The 23,875-nt window shown below is 38.6% G+C and overlaps 1 protein-coding gene across 1 annotated transcript in view; it reads left to right on the forward strand.

Annotated features, from left to right (window-relative positions):
- Positions 1-23,875, forward strand: part of LOC137021260 (spermatogenesis-associated protein 16-like) — an 83,495-nt gene that overhangs the window by 38,166 nt on the left and 21,454 nt on the right. Inside the window, exons 4-5 of the mRNA XM_067387540.1 lie at positions 19,112-19,196; positions 23,439-23,586. Of these exons, the coding sequence (XP_067243641.1) occupies positions 19,112-19,196; positions 23,439-23,586 (233 nt within the window). The remainder of the gene's footprint in view (positions 1-19,111; positions 19,197-23,438; positions 23,587-23,875) is intronic.

The raw sequence follows: 23,875 nt of genomic DNA on the forward strand, positions 1-23,875 counted from the left end.
TCGGCATGAAAAGGAAGTTGCGATAGTCTTTTCTTTGCTATTGTGATGTAGCAAATCTGAGTGTAAAAATGTAGGCCAGTACTTGATTTTGTCCATCTGGAATTGATTTGATTGTTGTGGTTTGCTATTACTGTGATCTTATGATGTGAATGACCAACTCTATCTCACTACCAATCTGTACATATTTTATAAGGTGGATAATTCGTATGAATTCATCTGACCTCACTCGTACGAATTCATGTGATTTGTCTAAACCCCAGTGACGGGTAGGTTTAGGGGCAGGGTTAGGGATAGGTCATTCATACAAATTTGGCAACTCGTAAAATATGTACAATTTAGCAAAAATGTACAAATTCGTAGAAGTGAGGTCGTACGAATTCATACAGATTAGCCACCTTATGAAATACGTATGAATTGCCATGAGATTGGGTTGGAATGACAGGTTCATCCTTTAGTGTATCGGATCAATATTGCTTTGTTCTGTTGTGCGACACTTCCACAACATTTAATTTTGTGCTTTTTGTTTTGTGTTTTTTGTTATGCTGGTTGCAACTCTTTTCACATCCTGATAGCAATCAATCACAGAAGAGGTCGAAATATTAAAGGTGCCTAGAATCAAAAATTTAATTTACCTTGGCATAGTTAAATAACAAGAGTTCAGTACATGGAAATGACATACAGTAAGTCTCAAACACCATTGTTTCCTCCTTCTTATGTAAATCTCATTTGTTTAAAAGACCTCAGAAGAACAGGCGAATCTCAACATAACACAGACAGTTACGTAACAGTCGGGATCATTAATATGTACGCCCCCGATATTTGCATATGCCAGCCCATGTTCAAGGCATTACACAAGGGCAGGCAGCATTAATGTCTGGATCTGTGCACAGCTGAATCATCAGATTAGGTAAGCAAGCAAGGACAATAGTGAAAAATGGCAGATGGATTTAAAGGGGCCGCAGCCTGAATCGGTGCATAGTTAAAGATGGCCCAAAATAGGCAGTTAAAAAAATTAATTTAAAAAAATCTATGGGGTATTTTGAGCTGAAAATTCACAGAGACATTCAGGGGACACCTTAGACTTTTATTACATCTTGTAAAAACTGGTTCTAGGGCACCTTTAAAAAATTTACATATATCTTCTGTGGAAGTCTAAGGACCAAAAAACATTCGTACAGTCATTGCATGTAGTCCGAATGCATGAATAGGATGTCCTACCTGCCTGTAAACCTATATATTTGCATACCTTCACGCACTCTGTTCGCGCAGACATTACACATCATCAGCATGTTTCATGAGGCTATGCAGAGTTGTAGACAGACAATCACTGAGCAGCAGCCACCTTTTACAGTTCCTCCAGAACCCCCCCCAAAAAAACAAGCTTATGCTGCATTCATGCCATAATTACCTTAATTAAAAGGTGCCGTAGAACATCTTTTTAAAAGATGTAATATAAGTCTAAGGTGTCCCCTGAATGTGCCTGTGAAGTTTTAGCTCAAAATACCCCATAGATTCTTTTTATTCATTTTTTTAAATGCCTATTTTGGGACATCATTAAATATGAGCCAATTTAGGCTGTGGCCCCTTTAAACGCTCACGCTCCCCGCCCCCGGAGCTCGCGCTTGCCTTAAACAGCATAAGCAAAGTTCACACAGCTAATATAACACTCAAAATGGATCTTTACAAAGTGTTCATCATGCAGCATGTCTAATTGCGTAAGTACAATGTTTATTTGGATGTTTACATTTGATTCTGAATGAGTTTAATAATGCTCCGTGGCTAAAGCTAACATTACACACTGTTTGAGAGATTTATAAAGAATGAAGTTGTGTTTATGAATTATACAGACTGCAAGTGTTTAAAAAATGAAAATAATGACAGCCTTGTCTCCGTGAGTACAGTAATAAACGATGGTAACTTTAACCACATTTAACAGTACATTAGCAACATGCTAACGAAACATTTAGAAAGACAATTTACAAATATCTCTAAAAATATCATGATATCATGGATCATGTCAGTTATTATCACTCCATCTGCCATTTTTCGCTATTGATCTTGCTTGCTTACCTAGTCTGATGATTCAGCTGTGCACACCCAGACGATAATAGTGGCTGCCCTTGTCTAATGCCTTGAACATGAGCTGGCATATGCAAATATTGGGGTCATACATATTAATGATCCCGACTGTTACGTAACAGTCGGTGTAATGTTGAGATTCGCCTGTTCTTCAGAGGCCTTTTAAACAAATGAGAAAACAATTGTGTTTGAGACTCACTGTATGTCATTATTCATCTATGCCGAGGTAAATTCAGTTTTTAATTCCAGGGCACCTTTAAGACATGGCAACCTGTGACATTCTTCTCTGAGTGGTTCACAGCCTCAGACTTGGATTTATGCATGTCTGTGGCAACACTATCAATGCAGAAATGAATCTGCAGCAGTCAGGTGGTACAAGTCAGCACTCTTTAAATTGTTTACTTTCATTATTATTATGTGCTTTGAAACATGAGTTAATTTAACGCTGTCTCTTGTGACGCTTTGCAAACTCTGCTATGGCTTTGCGTGGTCATTTGGAGACGCTCTGAAGGGAGGGGGTGTCTTTTGATTTCAAAGCTAGCTTGCTATTGCTAGCCTCTCCGAAATTGCCTACCTTTAATTTTCTCATAATGTCCGTACACCGTGTACAATCAGGCTAAATGCAGAAGCGATCATGCACTTCCTACAGTATGTAGGCAAGGCTAGGTTTTAGCACAGTGTGTCCTGATGCAAATTTTTGATTATTTGGTTGTTTTTTTTTCTCCATGTGTGAAATGCATAAACAGTCTGATTTGTCAAGCTTGGACCTTTGTTGTCAGGGGGTATGAGAGGAATGAGGGAGCAGTGAACCAAACCTCACGCCGCAGAGCCAAGAATGCACTAAGTGCTGACGCTATAGGAAAACAATGCAGATTGCCTGATGCCAATCTTCAGTTTTTGCCTTACTGTGTGAATTAGGGGACATGCTGTTATTCACAGGCATAATACTCCTGCATATTTTAGCACTGCTGTTCAGCGGGAATGTGGCCTTCTAAAAGCTCAGCGTTCCCGTGAAGCTGTGAGAACACACAGGCGCTCAAAGACTATCGCCCTAGGCACGAGGGCACACAGCAGCCGGTCAGACAGGCTGTGCCCCTGTCCACTGAGGGCAACAACTGGATCTTTACCCTCCAACACTTCTCACTTTTAAGGATGTAATAGTCTGTCGGACTTGTAGGCCTCACACATCAGCCCTAATGGCATGTTTCTCTCTGTGGCAGCCACAAAGGGCCTCTATACTGCCAGACTTGTTATTATCTTGATATGAAGTGCCCTGCTTGGAAATCTTTCCACTTACTTTCCATCCTTCTATACCCCTGTTTCTTTGCTTTCATTTTTTTGTATCCCTTTGGCATAGATCTTATTGTTTGACACCCCCGTGTGGCCAAAGACGGTGAAATAACAAGGACTTTGAAATTACCTCGACTCCCGGCCTACACACTGAATGTAACTTTGTCATCGATGCCTGCTAGTGGACATAAAAGTGATTTATGTGACAGGCCCAAACATTGACAGCTGGGAAGTAGGGCTGCATGCAGAGTTTGAGAAAGCAATACACTACAGTTGTACACTGCTTCTATATATTTTTATATAGATGTTTACAAACGCTTGAGAACTGAAGTCAGAATGGGTCATGCAATACAATTTCATATCCTGTGATATTTGTGTTAATATACTGTAGTACTTTTTGTCTTGTAAATCTCACTGCTTCAAATGCCCTTTTGACACAAAACTACACAATCTAATATTATACTGGATATCATTTAGCATTATTGTTATCATCATCATTATTATTACTCTCCTCTTCTTCAATTAATATGGTCAATTTTATTTTTCACTGATTCACTTTGAAACTTGGGTTTTACCCATGGGTAAAGAAGAGATACTGTACAAAAGTAACGTTAGCTTCTTCTCCCTTTAGCGAGAAAACATGAGCTTGTTTGACAAGGGGTTTTTTTTTGGTTTTGATGGTCCTCTTTAGACATTCTATTGACATTCTAGTGACAATTCTCTCTGACCAGGGGCGTAGTTTGTGGGGGGGATGGGGGGGGAGCTCACCCCCCCAATATTCAAATGCTTCAGTTACAACCCCCCCAATATTTCAACATGAAAATCACAGCAGATCAAATGAAAAATATGTAGAATTCATTTATTTTGTAACAATAATTTTGTTTGTATTCAAATATGAGTTTGTCATAATAAATTAGACAAAAATATTCTCCCCCTCCATTGAACCGATTGGTAACGCCCAACCAACGCGCCTCGCTCTTTCACCAAAACAACGCGAGTGGAGCTGTACTGTTTGAATGAGACAGCGCGGGTAGCACCAAAAATGAAGAGAACCGCTGCCCAGCCAACTATATTAAACCGCTGGTCCGTTAAAAAGAATAAAGCATGTAAGTTACTGAGAAGGAGGTATGAGAATGTTTTGTAATACACTCATATTTTAGCTAGCTAATCCATTACAATGTAGCCATAACTATCAGTGTAACTGTAACCAGTTACCAAAACAGCCGTCTGTTTTGTTTGTTCATTTTTCAATAGTGTCTGTAATGATCAATGACAAAAATATTCACATCGGTGTTTGTTTTCTTCCTAAATTAATCTGACTTTTGAACGAATTGGCTGAATGAACGATTTAAGTGACTCACTCACTCAATAAAAAAGCGAATCGCTGCCGCCTACTGGCGGTTTCAATATTTAACATAATTTCTTTCTTTTTAGAATCACCGTTATGTTAGAATTTGATGAATGATTATACATACATTTCATAAAGTTCTGATAGATAGATAGATAGATAGATAGATAGATAGATAGATAGATAGATAGATAGATAGATAGATAGATAGATAGATAGATAGATAGATAGATAGATAGATAGATTATCCAATAACACTACACATAAAACAGGTTATTATTTTTTAATATAAAAAACAAAACAAAAAAACAAACAGGCAGCATACGTTCAACCCCCCCAATGTTGAAACCAAATCTACGCCCTTGTCTCTGACCAATCAGTGATCTGCAGTGTTTACACGTCACATATAATATCGGTACGGCACGCTTGGAACCTTCACCGAGGTGGTACTATTTAAGCAAGCCATACTGATCTGTACCACGCAGTGGAAAAGCGCCAATGAGAGTTAGCTGACATGTAGATGCAATGTTACTTATAGTCAACAGAATGTCAACAGATTTTTTTTGTTTGTGTGTGTGTATGTTTTTGTTTTTTGAATCCTAAAAAGTGTAATTTTGAAAAAAAAAAAAAAAATTATATATATATATATATATACATACACACACACACACACACACACACATATACATACATACACAATCCAGGGCAAAAGAAGAAAAAAATGGGCCAAGCCTAAAATTGCTAATAACTTTCAGTTGCTAAAATTGCTAAAGAAAATTGCTAATTTTTTTAAATGCACTACTTAAAAATCCATTACTTTCTCAGAAAAACATCAAAGATGGAAAGAAGTTTTTGGCAGAATATGGGAAGTTGTGTGTAGGGCTGGGCGATGTATCGAATGCTTTTGTCACGCGCATTTCTTCAGTAAAGCCGGTTCCCTGATTACCGCTAAATCGCCATCACCTGCTTTCAAATGAAGCGGCATTTAATAGACAGAGCCGTAGTTCACTGATAAGACACGCAATATCGCGTTCAATATCGATATGTATCGCCGTCGATATTGAGCGCGATATTGCGTGTCTTATCAGTGAACTACGGTTCTGTTTATTAAATGCCGCTTCATTTGAAAGCAGGTGATGGCGATTTAGCGGTAATCAGGGAACCGGCTTTACTGAAGAAATGCACGTGACAAAAGCATTCGATACATCGCCCAGCCCTAGTTGTGTGTCTTTGAAAATCTGCTGAGAAATAATAAATGCATCTATACCACAGTGAAGAATGGAGGAAGAGATGTCATTGTGTGGAGAGCCTTTTTAACTGCTTTTATTGGTGAGATACTTCACTGTGAAAAGTCATTTAATGCTTTGGAGTACAGGAGAATATTGCAGAATGGCTTGCTTCCCACAGTTGAAAAGTTGTTACCTAAAGACAAATGATCAGATGTTATTTTTAAGACAATGCTCCTGCCCAAATTGCAAAGGCAAGAAGTGGCTGAAGTCCATCAGGCTCATGTTTTGGCCTGGTCAGAGTCCAAATATAGTGTGTGTGTGTGTGTGTGGTGTATATATATACATACGTACATATACATATACACATACATACATACACATATATATATATATATATATATATATATATATATATATATATATATATATATATACACCATAGATATATACACACACACTAAAAACTATAACCATAATGGGTTATTTTTTGACCCAAATCCTGGGTTAAAAAGGGACCAACTAATTTCTGGGTTATTTCAACTTTTCATTCTTTTTGACCCAACTTCTGGGTTAAATACCTTACCCAAATTTTGGGTTAAAATAACCCAAAATTGTAGTTAATATAACCCACCTTCTGGGTCAAAAGAACAACCCCAATATCTGGGTTGAAATAACCCAGAAATTAGTAGGTCCCTTTTTAACCAAAGGTCAAAGGTCAAAAATAACCTAACTTGGGTTACTATGCCAGTATGCCTTATTTCAGAAAATAAAACTTCAGGCACTTACACACTTCAAGCACTTTTAAATTTGTATTGCATTGAATTAAATTAAAGTCTACATAAACTCTACACACTTGGACTTATTTATCTTAGGTCACACTGTAATAACATTAGAAAAAATAGAAAAATAAACAACTAATTTTCTCTCAAACATTTGACAACATTCAATAACTGGATTAAACTTGAGGGACAAGATTTTTGATAGTGTACTCATCTAAGAGAAGAAATGCCTCCTCATCTGTCTTCACCTGAAAACTTGACAACATGAGTATTGTTAATAAGTCGAGACAATTGTGAAACACTCACCAGACACTCTTTGATTATCAAGCTAACAAATTATCACTTTTAAGGGAATGCTGTTGTTTGTTTTTTTGTTTTATTTAAAAAAAAAGAAAAAAAAAACGTGGCCCAATTTGCTAGTTAACAACATTTTGTGTGAATGAATCTATACTGTCCATCTTTTCTTTCATTAACAAGTGTAATAATGACATTAATGCAAAGGTGAATATCTGGCCCATTATTATGCATAACAACTTAAAGACTAGGCACAAGTATCTTTTAACTATAAGGGTTATTATAGAGATGCATTCCCCACTGTCGAAGAAGTTGTGACTGTCACAAAATATTGCACTGACACATTTAAGCCATATTAAAGAAAAATATTTAGGCATAGAGAGATGGGCAGTTAAAGGGATAGTTCACCCAAAAATGAAAATTTGATGTTTATCTGCTTACCCCCAGGGCATCCAAGATGTAGGTGACTTTGTTTCTTCAGTAGAACACAAATGATGATTTTTAATTCCAACCGTTGCCGTCTGTCAATGTCCAACTGCGTTCAGCAATCACTTAGGTTTCTCGCACAAAAAACCTAATAACATAATAATACTTTCATGTTTAATAGTTTTTTTTTTTCAGACTTTTTGGTAATAAAGTATGTTTATGAGCTGTTTAATTCATAAAACTCAATAAAAATTAAAAATGAATTAAAACTAAATTAATTAACTAATGCTTGGCTCACACTACAGGAGTTTTAGGCCGATTTATGCCAGATCTTCACCCTGAGAATCAGAGAAAAAAATCTTGTCAAGGACCTCGATCAGCGACGATCAGACCTGGTAATGTGAGGCATTCACAGATCGAATCTTGCACCTCCCAATCCGCTCTCATGCAAATCGGGGCCGCACCGATCATATTAAACATGTTTAATATTTAGGATTTTAAATCTGGAAGATTACGTCAGTTCTTTAACAACAGCCAATGAGAGAAGTGAATGAGAGCGCTTTTGAAATTGCAACCGCAAAACTAGCTTCTGTAAGGGTCCGTTGGACAGTGGAGATGGGGAACGGTGCATTGAAGTGTTGCAGGTACACAACTCCTTGAATAACACACTGATTCATAACGCTCCGAAGCTTCCAGAAGCAGTGTTTTGTAATCGGCCATCACTATGTAAGTTATTTTATTTTTTTTGGCGCACCAAAAATATTCTCGTCGCTTTATAATATTAATATTGAACCACTGTACTCACATGAACCGATTTAAATATGTTTTTAGTGCATTTATGAATCTTGAGAGAGGAAATGTCATTGCTCCCTATGCAGACCTCTCTATGGAAGAGGCTTTTTTCTCGAAATTTAACAAGTTTTTTTCCCGTAAATTTAACGAGTTTATTCTCAATTCTCGTAATATATCGACTTAATTCTCAATATTTTATCTAGACTTTTTTCTTGAAATTTAATGACATTTTTCTCGTAATTTAATGACTTTATTCTCAACATTTTATCTCGACTTTTTTCTCGAAATTTAATGACATTTTTCACATAATTTAACGAATTTGTTCTCGTAATAAAATGACTTAATTCTCAATATTTTATCTTGACTTTTTTCTCGAAATTTAATGACTTTATTCTCAACATTTTATCTCGACTTTTTTCTCGAAATTTAATGACATTTTTCTCGTAATTTAATGACTTTATTCTCAACATTTTATCTCAACTTTTTTCTCGAAATTTAACGAGTTTATTCTCAACATTTTATCTCGACTTTTTTCTCGAAATTTAATGACATTTTTCACATAATTTAACGAATTTGTTCTCGTAATATAATGACTTAATTCTCAATATTTTATCTTGACTTTTTTCTCGAAATTTAATGACATTTTTCTCGTAACTTAATGAATTTATTCTCAACATTTTATCTCGACTTTTTTCTCGTAATTTAACGAGTTTATTCTCAACATTTTATCTCGACTTTTTTCTCGAAATTTAACGACATTTTTCTCGTAATTTAATGACTTTATTCTCAACATTTTATCTCAACTTTTTTCTCGTAATTTGACGAGTTTATTCTCAACATTTTATTTCGACTTTTTTCTCGAAATTTAACAAGTTTTTTCTCAAAATGTAACAACTTTAGTCTCGAGATGCTTTTAATTTTTTATTATTGCTTGGCCCTAATCCTCTTCCGTACCTCACTGAGCCATCAGATTTTAACAAAAATATTTTAATTTGCGTTCTGAAGATTAGCGAAAGGTCTTACGGGTGTGGAACGGCATGAGGGTGAGTAATAAATGACAGAATTTTCATTTTTGGGTGAACTAACCCTTTAAGGTTCTATTTAGAATCCTTTCTTCTAAGAATGTACAAGGCAGAACTCAAACTCATTTTTTTATTTTTTTAAAGCTACAGAGTTTAAAAGACCCTATTAGTAAATGGTGTCAGTTCTCAATCTTGTTACCTAAGATGCTATTGAAAGCGATTAGATGGTTAATTTACAAATCCAGCATGCTTCTTTTAAAGAAAAGGGATGGTGTCGTGCGTTGATGGCATGACAGGGTTTTAAATGGCATTTAAAGGGCGATTCAGGCCTGTTCTGGGGAGAGAAAGATAAGTGCTGCTTGTGCTCTGGAATATAATGACAAACACACACACACACAAGCATCCAGTTTCTCTGTGTGCCGGATCCCTAGTCAAGCTCACTGTGCTCCACATCATACACAGACAAAAACAATTAGCATTTAATTTGATGCTTGAGTAAGAAAACAAGGGATGAGTGACACACCATGTCTCGGCTCTCATCCAAAAATCGTCCCATTTCAAAACGAGAAAGCAGCGTCACACTCCAGGAATTCCTCTTAAAGTGAACGCCATCACAATGCAGGATTCGGCTCTTCCGTCGACGCACAACAGTGCGTGACTGTCGATTCAAAGCTTCAAATGCGGCACCTGAACAGATGCAGAAGTCGAAACAGAGCGAGAAACACTTAACCAGCCCTGCTGCGTCCTTAACTGTAAATGTCATGTTTACCCACAACAACATTTCAACCCCTGAGGGGACAAGTAGGTAGTGTGGTTAATTATTTGTAAACATTTAATTGCCATTTACACCCGAGAGAATTGCTCCGTTCACCCCAGCAGGACACTTGCACATCCTCATCAAGCATTAATCAAGCAAGCTAAATGAGGCCTCCCCATGATTCCTGGCTCAGTGCTATCGAGACAGGGGGTGATGCTGGATTGTTATTCAGTGATGCAGCTTCACGAAAGCAGAACGATTCGTTTACTGTCTGGAAATGCTCTAGATTAGCAGATCATCCAAGAGGTTTTGAGTTGAGATTAGCAAATCACCCAAGAGGCTTTGAGTGAGGTCATCTTGGGTCAATAAATGACTCAATCAATATAAACATAGCAGCTGTTTTCTAAAACAAAACCAATTGATTCCCTTCACTCAACCACCTACAAATATGTAAAGAGATCTATAGATCTGATGAAAACAGCAGTTTAAGCAACCTACACAACTGTTGACAGCTCTCTCACATGGTCATCATTAATGAAGTAAAAGATCATAACCTAACTAATTGCAATCACACTGATTGGTGTAAAGATCAGAACTGGAGTAATTATAAGGGTTATTGTCAGGTCATCTGTATGTTGGCTCTAATTGTAGATTGGCTCTCTGGAGGAAGCCAAGGAGTAGAATACATGCTTGAATTATAGAGTAGTTGGACAAACAACATGGGAAGGAAGATGTGTGTGTCCCTCTCAAGAAACATTCAATTAAAAGCCATTTTCTCTGCTTTCTCAAATCAGATTTCATTTATATCATGGTAGGAAAACAAGTTTTAATTTCCTGCCTTATATACAGTAAAATAACTGTTAATTTGGTCTGGTCAATTCTATCTCTTTCTTGATTCAGCCAGGCCAGATCATTTAATCAGCTTAGTTTATCAAATTGTGTACTGGGAAATAACATCTAATACAATCCAAGTCACACATTTTCTAATGCACTTGTGAATATGGAGGGGTCTTAATTATATTTCTTAGTGTAGTGTGATGGGGAAGGTAATAAATTATCCTTAATATTACTGTGCTGTTTTTTAACGTGTCTCTGCGATTTTGCATGCAACGCGTAACTGCATCATCAATTTGAAGTTCACACATGCATATGCATGCCACCTGATGCTCTTTACTGACACATTTAAAAGATAGCCTGAAGTTCAGTTTTAGATTTTTCCAATACTTCTATGTCCTTGCCTAAGCAAAAAGATTTGTGTATTGAGTTTCTTAAACAACACCACCACCATCCAAAACTAAAGGGTCATGTCATTATAAATAGAATATGAAGTAGCAGAAGTAAGAAATATCAGACGAGACTGCTATTGTTTCAATTAATCACAGCCATAAATAATATTCAGACCAACAGCATTGACAGTGAGTGTTGCAATATTGGTTTTATACAGTTAAATACAATTATACTGGTTTCATAACAGTTAAATAAATGAGATTACGCATTAATGTAAGGTAATGTATAAAGTAATATTAAGTAACTTATATTTTACATACAATATTGCCACTTTTTTTTTTAAACAAATCGATTGAGGAAAATATTCAGTGACTCAAAATAGTCACATTTTATTCCTGAGTGAATCAGGGTTTTTAAACAAATCGATTCAGTTGAGTTCCTGAATCTGTCACTGCCTACTAATGTAGGTCACAATAATATTACACTAGACAACTGTCAGGATTGAAAACTCGAGTTTCAATTGCAAGTGACAAAACTCCTTTATTAAGGAAATGCACCAGAAAAAGTGAACAACGTGAGTGGTCGGAAGAACAGCTGGTTCTTTGGCGGCACAGGGACTACAATGGGCTGATCCCCAAACGCAATCCAGCGCTGATCACCAGACAGATAAACATCCACTCAGAACAGAGGCTGGAACACCAGACGAGATAAACATCCACTCTGAACAGCGGCAGGAACCCAGGAAACGAAAGGCAGAACTGAAAGGAACACAGCGTGAGCACACAGAACAATCCGACAATGAACGAACAAACACAGAGACATTAAATAGCAGTGCTGACAAGCAACAGCTGCCGCTGATCACCAATCAGCGCTCGTGAGTTGCCCAGCAACCACACGTGACACTCAAGACACACACAACCACACACACACACACACACACACACACACACACAATAACAACAGAACGGAATCCACAGACCTGCGAACCGTGACAGTACCCCTCTCCCTAGGAACGCCTCCTGGCGTTCCCGTGGACCGTTACCTGTCGATTGAATTCATCGATAAGAGAGTGATCCAATATGTCTCTCGCAGGCACCCAACTTCTCTCCTCCGGACCGTAACCTTCCCAGTCCACCAAGTATTGAAATCCGCGTCCCCTCCGCCTTGAGTCCAGAATACGTTTAACCGAATAGACAGGTTCCCCATCTACGAGACGTGGCGGGGGGTGAACCGGGGCAGGCGGATTAAATGGTGAACGAAAAACAGGCTTAATTTTGGACACATGAAATACCGGATGAATTCTCTTGTACGCCGGAGGAAGTTTGAGGCGAACTGCCACTGGACTAAGGATCTTAGTGACAGAAAACGGGCCAATGAATTTAGGAGCAAGCTTATTACAAACGGTGCGAAGAGGAATGTTCTGGGTAGAAAGCCACACCTTTTGACCAACGACGTATTCGGGAGGCTTTGACCGGTGGCGATCGGCCTGAGCCTTAGTGCGCTCCCGCACCTGGAGGAGAGCCGTTCTAGCCTTCCTCCAAGTGCGAGAACACCTCTGGACAAAAGCGTGAGCGGAGGGGACCGCGACTTCGGATTCCAAACTCGGAAAAACAGGTGGCTGGTATCCTAAACTACCTTCAAACGGAGTAAGGCCCGTGGACGATACAGGTAACGAGTTATGCGCGTACTCAACCCAGGAGAGCTGTTGGCTCCAGGAGGAAGGATTCTGAGAAACCAAACGTCGCAACACTCGTTCCAAACCTTGGTTGGCCCTCTCAGTTTGACCGTTGCTCTGAGGATGGTAACCCGAGGAAAGACTAACATTCGCCCCCAGTAAGCGACAAAACTCTCTCCAAAATTTGGACACGAATTGGGGACCCCTGTCAGAAACCACGTCCTTCGGGAGGCCATGAATGCGAAAGACATGATCAATGACAGCAACCGCTCTCTCCCTGGCAGAAGGTAATTTGGGCAGGGGAATAAAATGAGCTGCCTTCGAGAACCGGTCCACCACGGTTAAAACCACCGTGTTGCCCTGGGAGGGAGGGAGGGCAGTAACGAAATCTAACGCAATATGGGACCAGGGTCTCGAAGGAACTGACAACGGCTGAAGGAACCCTGCTGGAGGTCGATTGGAAGTCTTACCAACAGCGCAAACTGAACAGGCCAAAACAAAACCACGAATATCTTGAGCCATCGAAGGCCACCAGAATCGTTGCTTAACCAAATAAGCGGTACGATTGACCCCTGGATGACAAGCGACCCTGGAACAATGACCCCAACGGATAACATCGGACCGCAAGTTCTCAGGCACAAATAAACGACTCGGTGGACAACCGGACGGAGGCGTTACCCCTTGTAAGGCACTGCGGACCTTCGATTCGATCTCCCAAATGACCGCAGAGATGACCAGTCTCTCCGGTACGATGGAATCGGGAGACGGACGCTCGGAACGATCAAAAATACGAGACAAGGCATCGGGCTTGGTGTTTTTGGAGCCCGGGCGGTACGAGATGGAAAAATCAAAACGACCGAAAAAAAGGAGCCCACCGAGCCTGCCTAGAGTTCAAGCGTTTAGCAGATCTAATGTACTCTAGGTTCTTGTGATCGGTCCAGACGATAAAAGGTACCCCGACCCCTCTAACCAATGACGCCACTGTTCCAAGGCCAACTTAACTGCCAACAGCTCTCTGTTACCAATATCGTAGTTGCGTTCGGTGGGAGTAAAACGATGGGAAAAATAAGCGCAAGGGTGCACCTTACCGTCCGCAGAAGAACGCTGGGAGAGAACCGCTCCAGTCCCAACCTCTGACGCGTCGACCTCCACCACAAACTGACGAGAGGGATCAGGGGTCACCAAAATGGGAGCCGAAACAAAGCGGCTTTTTAGGTTGGAAAAAGCAGCCTCGGCTGCACTAGACCACCTGAACGTCAGCTTGGTGGAGGTCAAGGCAGTCAAAGGAGCGGCCAGCTGGCTGTAATTGCGAATAAAACGCCGGTAAAAATTGGCAAAACCCAGAAACCTCTGTAGGGCCTTACGGGAGTCTGGAGTTGGCCAATCCACCACAGCCTGAATCTTGTCGGGATCCATACGCACTCCCTCGGACGACACGATGAACCCCAAGAACGGAACTGACTGTGCATGAAAAACGCATTTCTCCGCCTTGACAAAAAGCCCATTCTCTAGCAGCCTCTGAAGCACTCGTCTGACATGCTGAATGTGTTCCTGGAGAGACGAAGAAAAAAATCAATATGTCATCCAGGTAAACATAAATGAACTGATCAACCATGTCTCTCAGCACGTCATTGATGAGTGCTTGGAAGACCGCGGGAGTGTTGGAAAGCCCAAAAGGCATAACCAAGTATTCAAAGTGCCCCCTGGGGGTATTAAAAGCGGTCTTCCATTCATCCCCCTCCCTGATGCGAACCAAATGATAGGCGTTGCGGAGGTCCAACTTAGTAAAAAAGGAAGCTCCCTGCAACCGCTCGAAAGCTGAAGACATCAGCGGCAAAGGATACGTATTCTTTGCCGTGATGTTATTCAACCCCCGATAGTCAATGCAAGGGAACCATCCTTCTTACCCACGAAGAAAAACCCCGCGCCCGCCGGAGATGAGGAAGGCCGGATGATCTTGGCTGCTAAAGAATCAGAAATATATTTCTCCATGGCCTCCCTCTCCGGAACGGAAAGCGAGTATAACCTGCCCTTAGGCGGAGACGTACCTGGCAATAAGTCTATGGCACAGTCATAGGGACGATGTGGAGGAAGAGAGGCAGCTCGAGACTTACTGAACACTTCCTTCAGGTTCAGGTACTCCTTGGGCACGTTAGACAGGTCCATGGATTCCTCCTGCAACACAGAACACAACACAGACGAACAGGCAGACACCAAACAACACGCATGACAAAAACTGCTCCACGCACGAACAGTGTTCAGTTGCCAGTCAATGTGAGGGTTGTGACGTGACAGCCAGGGATGACCCAACACCACAGGAGCCAGAGGGGAACTGATTAAAAACAGTTTAATCTCCTCCGTATGATTACCCGAAGTGATGAGTCTTATGGAAACGGTGCTCTGGATGAGTGAGGGCATAACCTGTCCACTGAGTGCTTGCACGGTGATAGGCTGAGGTAACGGAACCACCGGAATACCCAGCTGACCCGCCAGCGAAACGTCAATAAAACTGCCCTCCGCTCCTGAGTCCACCAAGGCCTGGCAGTTATGGAAGGCGTTGGCCCATTGTAGTCTGACCGGGAGGAGAGTCGCTGAAGAGGATTTCTCAAAAGAAACTCCACCCGTCAATAGCCTCAAGTCTACTGACGGGCTCTGGCTTTTACCGGACAGTTGGAAACGACATGTCCACTTGCTCCACAGTAGAGACACAATCCATTAGTCCGTTGACGCTCTCTCTCCTCCCTGGTCAGCCGGGTTCTGCCCACCTGCATGGGTTCGTGATCTAAAACAGGGCTGACCGTGTCGCCGACGAACTCCCGCTCCGGGAAGGAACATGAACGCCTTTGTTGATTACGACGTTGCAGACGGCTATCCACTCTAATGGCTAATTCGATCAGTCCATCCAGAGTTGTGGGTAAATCCAACCCGACGATCTCCCGTTGGACACGGTCAGCCAACCCATGCAGGAAGTGGTCCCACTGTGCCTCCTCGTTCCATCCTGTCTCTGCCGCTAGGGTGCGAAAATCAATGGAATAGTCAGTAACTGAACGATCACCTTGTTGCAACTCCGTCAGTTTACGAGCCGCTTCACGTCCCGAAACGGATCGATCAAACACCCTTTTTAACTCCTCTGTGAAAGACTGGAAGGAGGCGCAGCATGATGATTGACTCTCCCACACCGCTGTTCCCCAGAGCGCAGCGCGTCCCGACAGCAACGTGATCATTAACGCCACCTTGGACTGCTCCGTAGGAAACGACGCGGGTTGAAGAGTGAAAAACAACGAGCACTTCGTCACAAAAGCTCGACATAAATGTGGCTCACCAGCATATTGGGCAGGAGGTGGAAGACGGGGCTCTGCGCGATGATCCGGCTGTGCTGCGGAGGGGGAAACAGACGGCGGGGTGGGCACAGTGGGCGCTCCGCTGATGTTCGATCTAAGTTGCTGGAGCTGGGCAGTAACCTCCGACACCTGTGCCACCAAAGCTTGTACCGCACGACCCGTAGCCAAGATCTGTTCATCCTGTTGATCCAAACGAGTATTGTTACTAACAATGAAGTTTCTCCACTCACCACTTGCTGAATCCATCGTGGTCGGATTGTTATGTCAGGATTGAAAACTCGAGATTCAATTGCAAGTGACAAAACTCCTTTATTAAGGAAATGCACCAGAAAAAGTGAACAACGTGAGTGGTCGGAAGACTGTGGTACAGCTGGTTCTTTGGCGGCACAGGGACTACAATGGGCTGATCCCCAAACGCAATCCAGCGCTGATCACCAGACAGATAAACATCCACTCAGAACAGAGGCTGGAACACCAGACGAGATAAACATCCACTCTGAACAGCGGCGAAACTCCAAACGAGATAAACATCCACTCAGAACAGCGGCAGGAACCCAGGAAACGAAAGGCAGAACTGAAAGGAACACAGCGTGAGCACACAGAACAATCCGACAATGAACGAAGAAACACAGAGACATTAAATAGCAGTGCTGACAAGCAACAGCTGCCGCTGATCACCAATCAGCGCTCGTGAGTTGCCCAGCAACCACACGTGACACTCAAGACACACACAACCACACACACACACACACACACACACACACACACACACAATAACAACAGAACGGAATCCACAGACCTGCGAACCGTGACAGACAACATTCACATTAGTTTTACTTTGTCACATGTTGTTTCCATATCTGATAGAAATGCATTACTCCGGGCAATACCGGTCACAATTTAATTCAATTCAATTTTTAATGTAATTTAACTTTTTGAAATCTTGATGCATTGCAAAATGATTGTTGAATTGCAAGCAAAACTGTAGTAAACATATAGAAAAAAAGAGCTTTAGAGTTTTGGCTTATCTAAACATAATATAATATAATATAATATAATATAATATAATATAATATAATATAATATAATATAATATAATTAATATAATATAATATAATATAATATAATATAATTAATATAATATAATATAATATAACTTTAACTTTAACTTATAATTTATAATTTAACTTCCTGTTTTGTAGCATTAATTGCATATATTAGTGCTTAGCAGAGTGTTGCATGATTTTTTTTTTTCTAGCATGTTTGATACTTTGTGGCATATTTAAATAATATTTCAGGGAGTGAATTACAGTGTAAAGCATGCTATTTCCTGTTGCCAACAGGTGGCGTTATGACTAACTGAATATTGGCATGTAGATGTCTTCAGGCTTGGACTCTAATAAAACGTGTGAAGTTTGGAGAAAATCGGACATTGTATGCCCAAGTTTCAACAACTTCCTGTTTCATGGCAAAACATCGACATTTGGCAGGCCGCCACGGACACGCCGTTCAGCAAAAACTCAAGATCTTTGCAATGTAATGTTGTCAAGTCCTTTAAATTACACTGACCAAATATGATGTTTATCTGATTAGGTTAGTTTATCTTGGTTAGTTAAAGTACATCGTCTGGAAATGTCTGGAAAAAGAGAAAATTAAAAATCTCTCACTTCCTATTGGGTTTTCAGATTTTGCTCCCAGGGCATTTTTTGTAGGTATTGGTCTGGTACATGGGTCTACGAAATTTCATACTTGTACGTGAAACGTAGTGCGAAGGGCGCTTAATTGAAATTTTGTAGGTGAATTTTGCCACTCCTAATTCTGAGACCCATAACAGATGTAAATTTTCACCACTTCTGATACATGTGCAAAGTTTCATGAATTTCCAATCATGTTTAGGCCCTCAAAAATGCAATTCATTTCGGAGAAGAAGAATATTAGACTGACCAATTATAATAGGGTCCTCACACAATTAAATTAAATTAAATTAAATTAAATTAAATTAAATTAAATTAAATTAAATTAAATTAAATTAAATTAAATTAAATTAAATTAAATTAAATTAAATTAAATTAAATTAAATTAAATTAAAATATTAATATAGGACATCAAGGAAGTATCAGTTCAATATTGTGAGAGTAGTGTAAACGTATAGTATAAAAAGTATGCCAGGTTAGACTTCTGTTTCATAGTTTTTCATATAAACATTTGTCATAATAGATCAATTTCCAGTTTCACATCTCTCTAGTCTGATGATGCAAATGTAATTTTTGTAATTTTTTATATTGATGATAATAACTGTATAACTTTTATATTGTAACAACAATGTAGCATACTACCGTTCAGAATGTTAATCATGGAAATAATAAGAACTTCTGTTTCACATGAAATGATATACTTGCTGACTGTACAGTAATGTATCCTTTAAAAAAAAAACAGTATGCGAAAATATACATAGATAATTATTTTATTTTATACCATCTAATTGTGATTGTGATATGACCTTATTACTGTATGTTTGACAACTGAATACATATGGCTTCTACTAATTATTATCATTATATCAAGATTTGTCAGCATAGGTCAATGGTTACTTTCACATCTCAAGTCTGATGATGTGATGTGTACACATTTGAGACGCTGAGAAAGAAGTGGGAGAGACATATATTTGCACCTGCAAATGCCTGATGCAAGCGCTTTCACTTTATAGAGACTGGCATGTGCACATGTGTCTGTCGAATGAATTCCCTTATCGAGTATGTGCCATGTCTCTTGTGCCGTCTCCCTCTAGACGGTGTAACATCTTGATTGAAAGTTGTCTGATACTGTCTGTCTGTTTCTGTCCTTGTCATTAGGGGCGCCATGATTGCTGACTACATTTACTGGCTGTCAGGAGGCAACAACCGGCACATAAGCAAGCTCATCAAACAGTATTGGCAGGTGAGGACGGATGGGCTATTGGGCGCCCACTGCGGCCCAGCGCCCAATCAAAAGCTCAATGAATGATTATTGCTTAAAAGAGTGCCGACTGAGGTAGATCAGCGTGTATCAATCACAAAAATGTCTGTGTGTAAAACATCAGCGACTTTGACCTGAAGGAACACTATTTAGTGTTGTGTAATGTTCTTTTCTCCTCATATACTGCACTCACACTCATTTTTCATGGTTTATAGCATAACAAACTCTTTTCATTTAAATCTGCAATGTGTACTCACTTTATTAAAAATTTGAAGATAGTGGATACTCTGGAAATATTCATACTAATATAAGTGCTCTTAACCCAGGCTGCCTCTCTCATCTGAACTCAAGGGAAAAGCACTTTTTTCTAATTTACAGCATATAAAATGAATGCATTTTGACCCTCTTAAAGTCGGTTGTATCTGCAACCGTCTCATAATTTGCATTTGCTTGAAGTGAGTTGAGTGTGGGGTAGCTCTCAGTGTGCATCAAGCCCTCTCCTTTTTCATTTATGTATTTTTTTTCTATCCATTTTCAACCCACATGGATTGCAGTACAACTTGTGTGTTTATTTTGATGGCCCAATGTAAAGTTGAGCTTATTCATCTTCCTGAACCTGCCCTGCGTTTTATTTTTTCTTTCTGAAAGGTTCACGTACAATAGAAACACATACACCACTGATGCCAGAGAAAGTATATGTTGTTTTGATCAAAGTAAATGAAAAGAAGAGCATCTTTTTGTATATTTTTTACGAGATGCCTGTGTGTATGTCTTATCTAAATCCTTGTGAACTTTGTTTCATGGTCAAACAGCATAATTCATTTCAAAATGTTGGCTGCTATGTCCCTAAATGGTCACTTTTCATGTCAGGCAGATGGTCATTTCCTGTCCTGGTCAGAATAAAGTCTAAAATGAACTGGACTTCATGGCGATCAAAACTCAGACAGCGGTGTTACTGTTAACTAAATCTATAAAAAATCTTGGTAAGACTTTATTTACACTGTAAACCCAAATAAGTTGGCAAAACTCAAAAAAAAAAAAAAAAAAAAGAGGTAATCAGTTACATCAAATTTTTTAAGTTAAGAAATTCAAAGTTTTAAGTAAGCAGAACTGTCAGATTTCAATTTTGTACTCATACATTTTAATCACTCCTAACTTGAGTATTTTGAGTATTAACCCCTTAAGCCCTGAGGGTATTTTCAGAGTTTTTTCAGATTTTTTTTTTTTTTTTTTTTTTTTTTTTTTACACAAAAGTAGACTTGTAACTCCAAAACTATAGTAAGGAGAGTCAAAAGGTTGGTATCGTTTGAAAGGAAACTTAAAAAAAAAGGACATTCTCATGCTGAAAAACTGAAAATAAACAGCAAAAAAAAAAAAAAAAAAAAAGGGAAAATTTACATATCTTTCTAACTTAAAATAGAATGAAACTCATTTTAATCATGAGAATCTGCTGCAAATAATGATGTCCAATATTCCACAACCGAAGCATATTTCACGAAGTTACGAGCCAAAATGTGACATATAGACTGCATCGGTTTATTATTTACATATGGGTCTTGCGGGGTTTCATGTACAAAAACTCGCTGAAGCTTAGTCAAAACCCATAACAACTATACTCATTGTATTCTACTCCGTGAGACCTTTCAAATGACATATAACACATGATTATCTGAGCTGTATGATGCTTTTGACACAATGGAGTACATAGTACAAAAAAAGAAAATCATAAATTATGATTTTTAAAAAAAAATATTTTTCCAGCGAATGAGTCAGCACTTAAGAGTTCATCAGAGTGGCTACATTCATTGTAAAGTTCAGACTCTAAGCTTTCAAATGACACCTATTTTGTGATGATTAAGGCAGGAGTTTTGAAAAATATGATTATTAATCTTTTTATAGCTAGGTGGCACCCGCGGGCAGTACACTTCGTTTTAGAGTGATGACTCAGCACTCGTTAAGAGGTGAACAAAATGGTTGGATGCATTAAAAAGCTGCAAACTTTCTAAGCTTTAAAATTATACCTATTTTCATGTCAGTGGTTGATTAAGTATTTGATTAGAATTTTTTTTAGTTTTAGTTTCAGGTAAATTTAAGTTTGTCTAAATTAAAAGAAACAAGTTTTAAAACTCAAAACATGAAACAATTCAGATTACTTAAAATGAGTAATAAGTTCTAAATACTCATAAAAGTTCATTTGATTGAATTTGTTTAATTTGAGTTTGCTCTACTCAAACCAATTATTTATTTTGAGCGTTAGGGTTTACAGTGTATAATGCATTATAAAAGTATTTTAATGCATTAATTATCCCTTGTAATACACCTTATAAAGCATTGTATGGTCTCATGAATAATTATAACCTCAGTTATAATACATTATAATTCTTATCTATTCATTGAACACACCATTAAAAAAGTATAATGCATTAAAACACATGACAAACAACAAGTTTCAGATGTAATCTGCAAATAGTATATTGCATGGTTACAATTATTTATGAAAATATACAGTATAAAGATATTTATAATGTACACTATAATGCATTATAATACATATAAGTGTTATCTAAATATTTTTAAATTCATTGAAATAAAACTGAAATTAAATAAAATATAAATAGGCCTAGTAGCTGAAAAACTTAAAGGAGAAATGTTGCCTTGGCAACTAACTGAAATAAAATAAGTAGGGGAGAGCGGGGTAAGTTGTCACACTTTTCACACTGTCTAACATTTACTGAGCACCATACATCACAATGGTATAAATGTCATACCAAATGAAAGAAGGAAGTCTTGGGCACATATGTTGTATTCATTACATTTTCATATCTTATCTCATTACGGAGTTGTAGACTGTTGAATAGAGAATGTGCATTTGTGACAATCTGCCCCATCGGCGGGTAAGTTGTCACACTAGATTATCTAAAAATAAGAACACAACTACTTAATTGTTATTATTGATTTTAATTTTTTAAATTCAAAGCAGAACTGGAAATATAAACAATCATGCCTAGAGAATTTGGAAAAACAATTATTTCAATCCAAACAATACATATTTCAATCAAAACACATGACCACATGGCAAGACCACTTCACTTTGAACTTTAAACTCAAACTTTCTCTAGCTTGCACATAGATCCATGATAACTGAATGGAATGCTGCAGATAATTCACTTAACTTAACATGTTTAATCTCTGAACATAGCTGACTTAACATGTTGAACCTCTTTTTTGAGCATGTTCTATGTGTTTATTTGTACTGGGGCAAGTTGTCACATATGACGACTTGCCCCAAAGTCATTGAGACAACTTGCCCAAAACTAACATGTGTGCTAATGTTGGCTAAATCAACATACCATGTCAGCTATAAGTATCAAAAGACACGTTATTGTCTCCTCTATGTTGTGCAAATTAATATTTTTTAACTTTCATATCCAACACAGTTGTATTGCATCAAGTGCAATTTTTTTACTTTTTAAGCCAAAAAATAAGAAAATTGTGCATTCTTGACCACATGTGAACAGAAAGTTGACTATAGAAGAAGAAGTCATTGAGATTTTGAGATAGAGTCTCTAGTTTTGGAGTTATGAAGAGTGTGACAACTTACCCCGCTCTCCCATACTACTGTACTACTGAAAAATTACTAAAAATAAGACTTAAATAAATACATTGAAGCTAAAAATGACAAAAAATGACTAAAACTTAAACTGAATTCAAATGAAAATATAAAATAAAAGATAATTCAAGCATATAGCATGGCATATAAAGAAAACTAAAATATCTGGTCTATGTGAGACTACATTCATACTTGAAGCTGTTCAAAGTTTTAATAAAAAAATAATTTCTGCTTGATGTATCAATACTTAAATATAATTATAATTGTATTATATTCTGAAAGGAGGTGGCTGATTATCTCAAACAGTTGCACACCAAAGGCTTGAATAAGAAATAAATCATAACTCTAGATAAGATCTGGCACACTTTTGATTAAATCACTTGTGTTTTTTAAAAGTATAATTATATTTTACTTTAAAATGATCAAAAATATGCCAGTTTAACAAAAAATGCCAGAACAACATATAAAAGCTAAATTATCATCAAGAAATATAATAAAATCGCATTGTGCATCTCAGTAACATTTCAGTAGGCCTAAGTATTTATAATCTGATTATTTGTAAATGTAAAAAGCGTATTAAAAACAAATCCCTATCTCTACTTCCTCTCACTTAGGGGCTCCTGGAGGAGGCACTCACTATTGAGGAGAATTTCTCAGTCATGTTCACTCCCTGGTTTGGAAAGCCGTCCTCAAACACTATCGAGAAAGCAGAGGAGGCCTTCCGGAAGCTTCACCCAGCCTTCACGGACTACATTTTTACCGGTACGGGGAAAATAATACACTCCGAATTCAGCGTCTGCTTATTAAATAGTGAGAAAAAAGACCTCCAACAATGAAGCACTCAAGTAGGAAGGTTTCAGGTTCACAGGCATTAGATTGTGTCTAACAAATAGGTACAGCTTTGTCTAAGGCAGGTGTTGCCCTAGCAACAGGTTGTGAATTAGTGTGGTTTGTGGTGTGCGGAGATGTGAGGCAGCTCTCTTTGTTGTTCGAACACTGAGGCTTGAGCCGCTCACACAGGCAGGTCAAGAGCGCACCTTCATGTTTCAGT

This window comes from Chanodichthys erythropterus, chromosome 6, assembly GCF_024489055.1.
Source record: "Chanodichthys erythropterus isolate Z2021 chromosome 6, ASM2448905v1, whole genome shotgun sequence".
Taxonomy (NCBI): Eukaryota; Metazoa; Chordata; class Actinopteri; order Cypriniformes; family Xenocyprididae; genus Chanodichthys; species Chanodichthys erythropterus.